This window comes from Monodelphis domestica, chromosome 7, assembly GCF_027887165.1.
Source record: "Monodelphis domestica isolate mMonDom1 chromosome 7, mMonDom1.pri, whole genome shotgun sequence".
Lineage (NCBI taxonomy): Eukaryota > Metazoa > Chordata > Mammalia > Didelphimorphia > Didelphidae > Monodelphis > Monodelphis domestica.
Genome location: NC_077233.1, coordinates 80,994,157 through 81,006,336, shown reverse-complemented (window position 1 = coordinate 81,006,336; position 12,180 = coordinate 80,994,157). Strand labels below are relative to the sequence as shown.

At 38.6% G+C, this 12,180-nt stretch overlaps 1 protein-coding gene across 7 annotated transcripts in view; it reads right to left on the bottom strand.

The window, feature by feature from the left end:
• TNS3 (tensin 3) overlaps positions 1-12,180 on the bottom strand; it is a 481,975-nt gene that overhangs the window by 389,727 nt on the left and 80,068 nt on the right. For 2 of the 7 annotated variants that reach the window (XM_056804867.1, XM_056804866.1), the window contains exon 1: positions 10,552-10,724. The exons of 2 other annotated variants lie outside the window; for them this stretch is intronic. In XM_056804867.1, the coding sequence (XP_056660845.1) occupies positions 10,552-10,623 (72 nt within the window). In that variant the 5' untranslated portion in view covers positions 10,624-10,724. Of the gene's footprint in view, positions 1-10,551; positions 11,112-12,180 lie in introns of those variants that run through there. 3 more of the 7 variants (XM_056804871.1, XM_007500440.2, XM_056804870.1) reach the window with 3 other exon arrangements.

Here is a 12,180-nt window from a genome sequence, read left to right as displayed (position 1 = left end):
TCTTCGCTGAAATATAAAATGGTTTGGGAAGGGCTGGGTAGTGACAACTCCAAATCAGGCTAGCTCAGAGCTCACTTCAAATTTCTAGGACTCTACTCACCACCTTCCCCTACCCCAAGCCCACTTTCCCAGACCAATGAGCAAACCTAAAGAAAGAAGGACAGAAGAATTGGGATGGATCATAAATTGGCACAAAAGAATTCAAGGAGGTTCATTTGCATCTTAGAGAAACCCCCAGACTTTGGTCTCAAATCTCAGTCTCTCTCCTTCCCTCATGAAAATCAAAAGTCAATTCCTTCAGGAATTATGCCAAATATAAGAGTAAATAAGCCCAGATGGAGGGGCTAAGGAGCAATCCAGAGGACTAAAAGTACTTGGGCATTAAAGTGCACTGGGGTACTGTGACAACTGTTTTAGCAGCCAATGTTCATCCTTATCTTCCTACCCCATTCCAGAGCTGCTAGGTTTCCAGATGCTGAGGCTCAATATGTAATAGTTGCCTCTTATTCTCTAAAAACCCACAGGTAAATAGAAATCATGAAAATGAGGAGAAAATATTGCATTCCACTTTTATTAGAAAGTAAACTGATATCTGGGGTCTTTTTTTTTTTTTTTGGTAAAGAAAGCACAACTTGTAAACAAGTTGATATCTGGGATTTATTTTAAAATAATTAAAAACAGGTTCAATTCCAGGATGTCAAGATAGCCTGAAACCAATATCCTACATAATAGCTAACATTTATATGTGCCTTAAGTTATGCACAGAGCTTTATATATACTATCTCATTTGATCCTCATAACAACCATTTGACATTGGTGCTATTATTATCCTGTCATTTTACAAATGAGGAAATAAAAGTTTAGAGCCACAGTAAATATCTAAGGAAAAAATTTAACTTATCTTTCTGATTTCAAGCAAACATTTTATTAGCTACACTTCCTCTATCTGCAGTACTCTATAGTGATAAACACTCATTCCTTTAGGTCCAGTTCCTAAAAGTCTCTAAATTCATGAGAAATCATGATAATTATAGTTAGAATTTATTCTCAAAATTAAAGCTTCTAAAAGCACTCTACAAGTATCTCATTTTATCTTCACAATATCCCTGAGAGGCAATTGCTATTATTGTCTCCATTTTACAGATGAGGAAACTCAAGCAGATGTAGGATGTGACTTGCTCAGGGTCACAAAACTACTATGTGTATTGAATACTCTGATAGCCAAAATATATTATTCTCCACCTTTCTAGTCAACAAATGCTTGAATTAAGGATGTTAAGACTTAAGTGGTTCCAGGTTCCTTCAAGTGTTGAGTTGTATTTGGATCCAATGCAGTTCAGAACAAAACACCTCTAATATGAGAGGATTACTGAGTCAACCTGAAGTTGAACCAGACCAGTCACTTAAATTTGAGTCCTAATCCAAACCTATAGAATTAGATCAATCTCTGATAATCACTTCCAAAGGACCTATTTCAAAGTTTAAAAATAAATTACTAGTCTGTAGTCATCCATACAAATCCATGTATCCTATCTTCTTTCCCTTCTTCCTTTCCTTCCACCCTATCCCTGCCTTTAGTGTTTATTTTTTTTTAAATCTTACTTTCTGTTTTAAAATCCATACTGAATATTGGTCCTAAGGCAGAAGAGTAGTAAGGGCTCAGGAATTGGGGCCAACTGGCTTCCCTGGGGTCACACAGCTAGGAAGTGTCTGAGGCCAAAGTTGAACCCAGGCCCTCCTGTCTCTAGGACTGACTCTCAATCTACTAAGCCACCTAGTTACCCCTAATTTTAGTAGTTACTGAAAATCTCCTATGGAAAAAAACCAAAAGCACTGTGGTAGAGCAACAGATAAAAAAAAATCAATGAGATCCAATATTTGATGGTGAGGCATTTAGAGACTGAGTGGAACTACAATAAAGACAGAATATGTTTAATCTATCTTTATAATGTAAAAATTAAAATTAATGTAATAATACTTCAAGTATTAATTTAATACTATTTATTAAAATCCACTTAGAGCAAAGATAAATTTTTTAAATGGTATAAAGGGGAAAAAAACTGCTCTCTTCCTCCACGCTGGCACAAGCCAGAGAGAGGGAGTTTCTGGGAGAGAGTACCATCGTGAAGGAAGTGGAAACTGGATACCAAATTAAACAGTGATGCACGACTAGAAATGGAAATGGGGATTGTGGGAAATGTAGTCTCCAGGGTTCAAGATTCTAAATCCATACTATTCCCCTGTGATCCTTTGGGAGACCAGTCTCCCCAATGGATCATGAAAACATAACTAATAACTTGGACTAGAGGTATATACAAATATTATGGCTTTTTAAAGGGAAATTATAATAATTTGGGGATAAGAGGAAAATAAAAAGGAAAAGGAATAAAACCAATAAGAGGTTCATTGACAAAAAGCCAATTAGGGGACAGTCCCTTTTGGTATAAGAAGGTACATTCAAAACAAAAGCATTCAACCCTCCCAAAGTTCAAATTCGCCATATCTTAAAGTTCAATGTGAATCTTCTGGTGCAGCGTGTGGTCTCTGCAGGCAACTTCATGGCACCTTCTAGATTCTGGGAGGTAGTCTCTAGTTCTAAGAGAGGCTCAAATTCAAGTCAAAGTTCACACAATAATAACATAGTCGCTACTGAGGAAAATAATAATACATTCCTCTCTCAGGAGGATACTTTAGGAATTACAGAGGGATATATGGTCGAGTCATAATGCATATGAATCAAGTATCAAAAAATATCAAAGAAGTCAAAGAAATAAAAAAAACCTCTGAGTCAGATATAAAATATAAAAAGGAAACTTGAAAAAAATTCTGGGAAGAAGGAAAAAAGGAAAACATTTCATAAATCAAAACAGGTTCTTGTAGTGATCCATGTCCCATAAGTGTGCAACAATAATCATTCACTAACCCAGTTTAACAGTCTGAACTGCAGTTAGCCCAATGGCAGTGGTTTATCAGAACTTATCAATATTGGTTTCACAAGTTAAATTGTATGCAACCTTTGGAGAAATTAATGAGCTAAGAATTTAAATGGTAATTCTAAGGGGTCTTCAGAAATAATTTTAATTAACTAGTGGTTTCTGAATGGATGGGTTTTTATATATTTATATTATAAAGCATACTGTATTAAAGGTAGAGAAACAAAGAAATGTTCCTACCAAGGTGTTTCTGTGAAGCAGGAAGCCAAAAAGAGCTCCTGCAAAACTCTTCAGTTTAATTTACTTCCACCAGAAAAATCTAGATTTCTTAGTAATGTTCTAGACCCAAGTAAGTTTTATTTTGTTTAAAAACATATTTGCCAAGGTTGAAAGATTTGCTATATCTATAAGAATTGTAACAAATATCCATCAGTTCATAGATTTTTTTATATCATACAGCAACTTATATTAAATATGATAGTGGGTTTATTTGCTATTGTAATTAACTGGACTATTGTGAATTTGGGGGACTTTGCTACTTCTTTGAATGCGCATTATCTACTGTATTACTGTTTTACTCTGAAAATCATAATGTACTACCCACAACGTGATTCATGGCCAAGTTAAAAAGGAAATGGATCTCATTTTTTAGTGAGGAACCTTTGTATTCTACCTTTTTTTGGGTGATACATTGCGCCACTGTTTATAAGCTATATATTTTTTATTTTTAAAACTTTATTATTGTTTTTCCTTGCATGTGCAGTATAGCATCTGAGTTTTATTTTTTCTCTCGTTTTTGTATTTGAAGCACATGTCAACAGTATTGAGAAGATTTTTTAAATTTCTTTGATTTCATTGTAATATAAGTTTAAAATACATTTGTTCTAATATTAATACATACTCAAAAGCTCTAGACTATAAAATGATGCCATTGATTGTTTAAAAATCATGGGACTTTGATTCATCATTCTACCTGATTCCAAAAGAAGGGAATATACAAAAAAGGCACTGTACAGTGCTAAAGAAGCACAGAACACCTGCATAGTGCCTATGGAACACAAGGTCAAAGAGACCAGATCCTAATGGGATTGATGTATTTTTGAGCCAAGACAAGAGGACTTGAACTGGTTTAGGGTTTAAGGTTATGGCTGTTTTAACATATGTCAGAGGCTAGACTTCCTTTGAGCCACATTCTATCAAGCACCGACTTTTGCTGCCATCCTGGCTCCCACTTGCTGCTGAAATATAGTCCCTTTTCTGTCTTTCATGGTGTGGCAAACTTTTTGTAGTCCTAGCTACTGATTGGGGAGTGCATAATTTCTTAAATCAATCTAATTGGGCTCTGATAAAAGGACCTGTTATAGATTTGTTTTTTCTTTACTTGGATTTTTTTAGACATAAGACTTTTGCATTATGTATTTCATCCATAAGTTATTTTTCTCTTTTATTTGGATTTTTTCATGTTTTTGATTTTCTTTTGCAAGCTGATTCATTTACCTCATAACTCAGCCATGCATACCTGAGTGATCCCTGTGTTTGTTATTATTTACCTCAGGGGGGCCAAGTTATTGTTGTGAACTTTGATTTAAATTTGAGCAATTTTAGAATAAGAAATTCACTACCTCCCAGAATCCAGAATGTGCCACGAAGATAGATGCAAAGACCACATGCTACACCAGAAGATCCAGAGTGAATTTTGGGGTGTGAATTGAACTATGAGGGGTTGAAATGCCTTTGTTTTGAATGTATACTCTTATTCCAAAGGAACTGCCCCCAAATTGACTTGTCAACCTAGTAATCATTGGTTTTGTTCTTACTTTTCCTTTTATCCACAAATTATTGCAATTTTTAATTTGATTATGTTTCCATGATCCTTTTGGGGAGACTGATCTCTCAATAGAATCACAGGAGGGGGGTATGTATAAATGGAGATTTTTGAAGCTTTGACTTCATTCCCCAGAAGTCATTAGTATTTCCCAAAATTCCCTATAATCTCTCCTGCATCTCCACATGGGCAAGATCACATTATTGGTATTTAACTGGATATAACTCCTCCCACACTTTTTTTTTAACATGACAGGATTGATATCAGGTACTTCCTTTTACTTTAGTTATGCTTAATAAAACTGTTAAAATATAACACTTTTTGATTGTTAATTTTAATCGTTACTATTACAAATGCTTATATTACAAAAAGTAATTGAAATCACCTACTAAGCACCACAAAATACAGATTTTTACACAGTGGGTTCATTCATTGTGATGATCTTAAAATTATTCTTCTCTATCTAGATCTAGATACATTGTCACACTGACAGAGAAAGCACTATTCAGGTATACCTTCCTTCACTGATCTTTAAACGTAATCTTTCCCAAGAGCAATTCTTAATCAATTTTACCTTGAGTGCCTCAAAAGGTAATAGGTTTCCCTCTCCTTTACAGGCCTTCAGAAAGTCTACTAGGGGCAATTAGATAACACAGTGGCTGGGCCTAGATTTCAGAGGATCTGGGTTCAAACCTGCCACAGACACTTCCTTAATGTGTAACCCTGGTAAAGTCATTTAACCTCTATTGGCCAGCCCTTGCCTCTTCTATCTTAGAATTAACATTAAGACAGAAGATAGGGGGTAACAGTCTCAATGAATTGAGAGCCAGGTCCAGAGATGGGAAGCCCTGAATTCAAATCTGGCCCCAGGCACCTCCTGGCCATATAACCTTAGGCAAGTCATTTGACCCCCATTGCCTAGTTCTTGCCACTCTTCTTCCTTGGAATTAATATAGTACTGCTTCTAAGACAGAAGGTAAGGGTTATTAAATATATATGGATACATACATATGTATATATATATACATATAAAATACATAATAAAAATACATATATATCTATGAGACCCCCAAAAAAGAAAGAAGTTAAGGGTCTGGATGTTGTTTTTTTAATTGTTTTTTAAACCCACTTATATTTTGATCATTTGTCAAACATATATTAGGGGAAATTCCTGGTCAGGGATCTTGAACTACAAAACTAAAGAGGATCAACAATCTCTTCAAACTCTTGAGATAACTGATTCTGTGACTAGAACCCAGAGGTTTGGACTCTTAAGTTCCATACACCCTGTCTGAACAGCCCTGCCTTCCAATAATTGATTTTCGTTTCTCCCAAAGATACTGACCCAAATGAAAAGTAATTTGAATGATATTTTATTCCTAGATAAATTTAACAGAGCTAAGTGGAGAAGTGGACAGAACAATAATCTTGGAAGCAAAAGATTCATCTTCTTGAATTGAAAAACCATCCTCACACTCAATACCTATTTGAACCCTTGGCAACTCACTTAACTCTGCCTCAGTTTCCTCATCTGTAAAATGAGCTGGAGAAAAAAAAGGAAAACCACTCCAGGATCCCTGCCAAGAAAACCCCAAATTAAGTCAGGAAGAGTCAGATTTGAAAAAAAGGACTAAATAACAAATTTAATATTCATTTCATTCAAATCAATTTAAATATTTAAGTGCCTTCAGAGTGTAAAGTACTCTGAAGTGAGTAGTGATATGCATATCTCCGGTCTTTCATATCTCTGATCCTAATAAGGCACCTAGCAGCAATAACAGAATATCTAATAATAACATTATAACTCTTCAAAGCTAAGTACTGTACTCTATGATATTTCAGAGGGAAGGACATTGACTGTCTTACTAAATAAAGTGAGAGATGTAGACCTGGCTCAGTGAATAAAGGACCTGGCCTTGAGTAAGGAAGTCTTGAGTTCAAATCCAGCCTCATATATTTTGTGACTCTGAACAAATCATTTAACCCTGTTTGCCTCAGTTTCCTCATATGTAAAAATGAATTGGAGAAAGAAATGGCAAACCACTCCAATATATTTGTCATGAAAACCCCAAATGGGGTAATAGAGTCAGATATGACTGAAACAAGTGAACGTCTTTTTTTTTTTTGCTAAAACCCTTACCTTCCATCTTGGAGTCAATACTGTGTATTGGCTCCAAGGCAGAAAAGGCAGAAGAGTGGTAAGAGCTAGGCAATGGGGGTCAAGTGACTTGCCCAGGGTCACACAGCTGGGACGTGTCTGAGGCCAGATTTGAACCTAGGACCTCCCATCTCTAGGCCTGGCTCTCAATCCATTGTGCTACCCAGCTGCCCCCCCCCCCCTTTTTAATACTTATCATCTGTCTTGGAATCAAAACTAGGCAATGGGGGTTAAGTGACTTGAGCAGGGTCAAAAAACTCAGAAGTGTCTGAGGCCAGATTTGAACAACATGTCTTTAGGTAAGAAATTGTCAGAGATTTTTATCAAAGATATTTGCTCTAGCTGTTAGAGTTAATGATAAAGAGCATGATAAACAAATTACCTATGATCATTCTTTAAAGGTCTATCATGTTTTGTATCTGTATCTCATTTCTCTTAGTATTGCATCTGACCATTTTTCCACTTTCTCTTTCTTCTTCACAGCCTACTCAGTAGACTTGCCAGTGACATCCAGATATATTACTTAATCTCTGCTTACTACAAACAAACAACACTGAAAAGGATGGTTCTTTTTCAAATGTAAAGATACAATAATGGCTCAATATAAAAATAGCATCTAGCCTAAAAGAATCTTAGAAGCCATGTGGTTGTCAAAGAATTGAGCTCCAGAAGGATAAAGTTATCCAGAGTCACGCAGGTAAATCTGAGATTCACACCTGAGTCCTCTGGTCCCAAATCCCAGTTTGCTTTCTTTCCACTATCCACAAAGACACAGAAAGGGGGCATAATTGCTATCTTCAGCTGGATGTATTCATACATTCAGGAGTTAATCATTTTTTGCAGATGCTTTGTTTTCAGGGGTGAATAGGATTACAGCTTTCAATAAGAATTCATCTGTTATGTCATTTAGAACCTTCAGCTGGTCCTGGTCAGAATTCTCTCACTTAAAAAAGGGAAAAAAGATTTAGGCAGAAAAGAAATAACTAATAAATGCAATATTTTACCAATTTTGATCAGGCTCTGAGACAACTTCTGCTTATTGATTCTGAAGACAATTTTCAGTCTAGCATTTACAAGATTAAATAATCTAGCACTTTTCTATGGCCCACAGTGTAGACCAAATGAGTACTGAGTCAAATTTACTTAGCACTTTTTATTACTTAAATAGCACTCTCCTTTAAATAATTCTGTAAAACAAATATGTAAAATCATTTTTTAAATTCTGTAAAGTGCAAATAATATTATTCCCATATTGCAGAGGAGAACAACTGAGCCTCAGAGAGGTTAAACAACTTGCCAATGTTCACAAAATCAGCTAGTGTCAGTTCACACAGTCAAAGAGCCAAGACTGAAACCCAAATCTCCTCCCACAATAGACTACTATACCAAGCTCTCTGATTTGCCTCAAATATACTATAAGCTTCTTGTAAGTTTACTTCAAATCTTAGTGTCAGGCACTGTGCTAAGTTTCGAGCACTCAAGGAACACAATCTAATGAAGGAGATCATATACAAACAACTTTGGACAAACAAGATAGATACAGGACAAACCAGAAATAATCTTCAGGAGAAGGCATTAGCATTAAGGCAGAATCAGGGAAAGGCTTCTTGTAAGATCTAATATTTTCTTCTATATCCACTCCTTCAACAAGCACAGAACTAAGCTTTCTTTCGTTCATTCACCAAGCATTTATTACTCTACCTACTATGTTCAGTAAGGGACTACTTTGGCACAGTTAGGTGGCACTGACTAGAGTAGCCAAGAGACTCCAAATTCGGCCACAGACACTGGTCAAGTCACTTAATTATACTTTCCATCAGTTTCCTCATCTGTAAAATGGAGACAGTAATAGCATCTATCTCCCAGAGTTGTTATAAGGATCAAATGAGATAATTATAGTAGCACTTGGCATATAGTAGTGCTATATAAATGTTAGTTTGTTATTATCAAAGCACTTTTCTAACTACTAATTGCCTTCTGGAAACTACTGTTCTACTGGAACTAACACTCAGCTACTGATCACTGAAAATTCTCAAAAGCTAGAACCTTTTTCAAATATTAATTTCTCACAGGAGGGGGGTGTCGATCCATTTACAAAACAAATAGCATTCAGTAAAGGGGGGAGGGCAAATCGAATGTTGCAAAAGTACTGTAGTTATCACAATCTTGGGAGTGAAACTAGCATGCCAATGAGGTCCTAATTCTAGGTAATTTCCAGGTTTATTTCAATCCACCTCAAATGTGTGCACATATTTAAGCAGATTGATAGGCGTAAACCTCAAGCCACCTCCATACATTTTGTACACGTGTCTGAGAGTCACAGGTCAGCTGCAGAGAATGTTATGGTTGTGGCCTCAGACACCACATACTCTCAGGCATAACGACTATAGCAGTTTATTACAGCGTCAACAAACAGCAAATTCTTAGCAGAGACGGTTTTTAATCAGAGCTTTTCACACTGCACACAACTGTTATTATTTAATGTCAATCATATTAATGTGATTAATATTAGGACGTGTCTGGAGGAATTCAGGATGATCAAAAACAATTGGTAGGGAATAAACTTGCTTCGGCAACATCCCAAAAGCCAGAGTTCCATTGTATTAAGTCTGGGAATGATTTCTAAGGGATCCTCTGAAAAACTCCTCTCCACAAAATGTAAATAAACGACAGTGTAGCCTTTCCTTTTTCATCCCTCGGTGTGATTCATTACGCTGGATTTCTGGGGCCAAAAGGTAACCCAGTTCAATCCTGGAAGACGCTGCTTTTCTAAAATGGTACAGAGTTCGCCGCCGACATTTACAGACACCTGACATAACCAGCTCCCAGAAAAGCAGAAAGCATTTAAACTGTAGTCCCTTCGACCCACCCACACTCCGCCAACTTTCACTTAAGAAATAAGCTCCCCAAAGCCTCCGACTTCCCATTTAAATCGAAATTGCTTGCATCCTAGCCAAACAGTTTTTGCCCCTAACCCAGACCAAAGTCCACGACGTCCCGTAGCAATCATGCACATCCCCAGAACGCGGAAATGGCCATTCTGGTTAAAGAGTACCTGGGGGCAGCTTTAGAACTTCGAGTCAAGAGATCGCTAACATGCCAGCCGGAGGGTGTCCGTGGGCATTCGCTCTACTCTTAACAACTCGATTTTCTCAGCCACAACTGAAGAATTCATTAAAGAGGAATCAAATAAGATGTGTCCTAGAGTCGTAGTTAGGGGACTTGGGGATGGAGTAGAGGGGCATCCTACTATGACAGCTGATTTCCTAGTAGAAAAAGACGGACACACACTCATACACACGTACACACACACCCCAAGCGGAGGTCAGCGCGAAGTCTGAGAACCTTGGAGGGCTCAATCTAGGAGAGGGAATGACTCTTTTTCTGTACAAGCTTAAAGTCCTCGCGTACAAGCACGAATCCCATCAATAAGTAAATGCCCCCGGCCTCTCACCCCCGAAACATTATTCACCTCCAAAAAGAAAGCAAACTATCCGTGGAGAGAAATGCACCCTCTCGCGCGCGCAGACACACACACCCCACACACACACATTCACGAGGTCACACACACAGGCGACAAGGATTCAGCCCGCGGTGGAAAGTTCGCCCAGTCCAGAGTGCATGGTTATACCGACCGTCCTAATGCTAAAAGCATAAGAGCGTCCCTCCTCCGGCGCACAAAACAAAGAGAGCCGGCTGCAAGGCATGTGGACCAGCTCCTCCAGCGCACCGTTCCCGCCCGCTCACTCGGCGCCTTCCAGAGCGCTGCGAACACGCTGCCCAGGCTCCAGCCTTTACCTTTCTGCCCCGCTCGCCCCGATCGCTTGCTTTGCCTTCTTCCACCAGCAGTGCGCCGCCCAGCTACAGGAAAGCCACGCAGCCGGAGAGGAAGCAGCAATCCTAAGTGGGGGGTGGGGGCGGAGGGTGTCAGGGAGGGGAGGCGGGCTGGAGCAGAGCCACACGAACGTGGCTTTTCTTCAGGCTGGCCGCTCTAGAGGAACTTTCCCATATTTCCGAGTTGGAGGTGACGGTGGAGGGATCCTGGAAAGGCACGGCGAGCTATGGTAGTTGTCCCCAATCTCGCCTTTGGAATAGGAGAGCACAGTCAAAAGGCAGCAATTGCAGAAGCGGCCGCTGTTCTGCGAAGCTGGTCTCAGCCCCGAAGCCCTTATGGTGAAAGGGATGAGGCTCCGTAGCCCTCTCTAGGAAGCAGCTACAATCGCTGGTCTCACTACCCCACCCCGAGGCTGGCTTTCCGATGGCTTTCAGAGTCCAGGGGCCACTCAAGATAAAGGAGGTATGCGACTAGCGTGCCTGCCAAAGCCCGGTGGCAGTGGCGTCGCTACTGCTGGAGTCCTAAATTGGACAGAGGTATTTGGGAGAAGTTTGAGAAGTTTTCTCTACACCACATTCGGTCTTCATCCAGGGGAAGAACTATTCAAATGTTCCAGGGAAATCTGGAGCAAGATGCCAAATTTTCCAGAACAGAAAGACTGGTTTTATTTGCTGCTATAACAAATTTCTTCAATAAAGGTGTAAATTTAGAACTAGAAAGGACTTTAGAGGTCATGTAGTCCATCCTTTTAATTTTACCGATAAGGAAACTGAGGCCCAGAAAGTTAAGAGATTTGCCAAATGCCTCGGGTAGTAACTGGAAAAAAAATGTAATCGAAACCCAAGTCTTTGAGCCAATGTGAAAATATGTTCACTATATAATATATACATATAGCAATGAGACTAAGTCTAGTCTCTTGAAGTTCAGCCTTCATGGAGTTAGAAGAGACAGCTATGCCGGCTTATTTATTTGTTTTATGACTTTGAACAACACTTCATGAGAATTATGGGATTTGATGTAGAAAAAAAAATCTTAGATTTCATCTAGTCCGTTACCTTCATTTTATAGTTGAGAAAACCAAAGCCCAATGGGTTAAAGTGAGTAATAAATGCTGGTGGACTTGAGTAGTGAGAAAGATGCATCTGGTTTAGCTGACTGACAACTGGCCATAGAGCCAAGAGGACCTGCATTCAAGTTCTGCCTTGAAAACAGACTAGCTGCTTGACCCTAGGCTAACCCTAACCTTTCCATGCCCTCCTAAAATTCTGCAGATTATCAGTTTAGGGACTTGAGAGGAGCAAGAGAAGATCATATTTTGCATCATCTAAGCTTCAAGAAGCTGCATTCATTCATTCAACAAATCTATCATCTAATGAAATATCTTTTGAGTACCCACAAGGAAAATGACACCATAGGAGATCTGTACCAA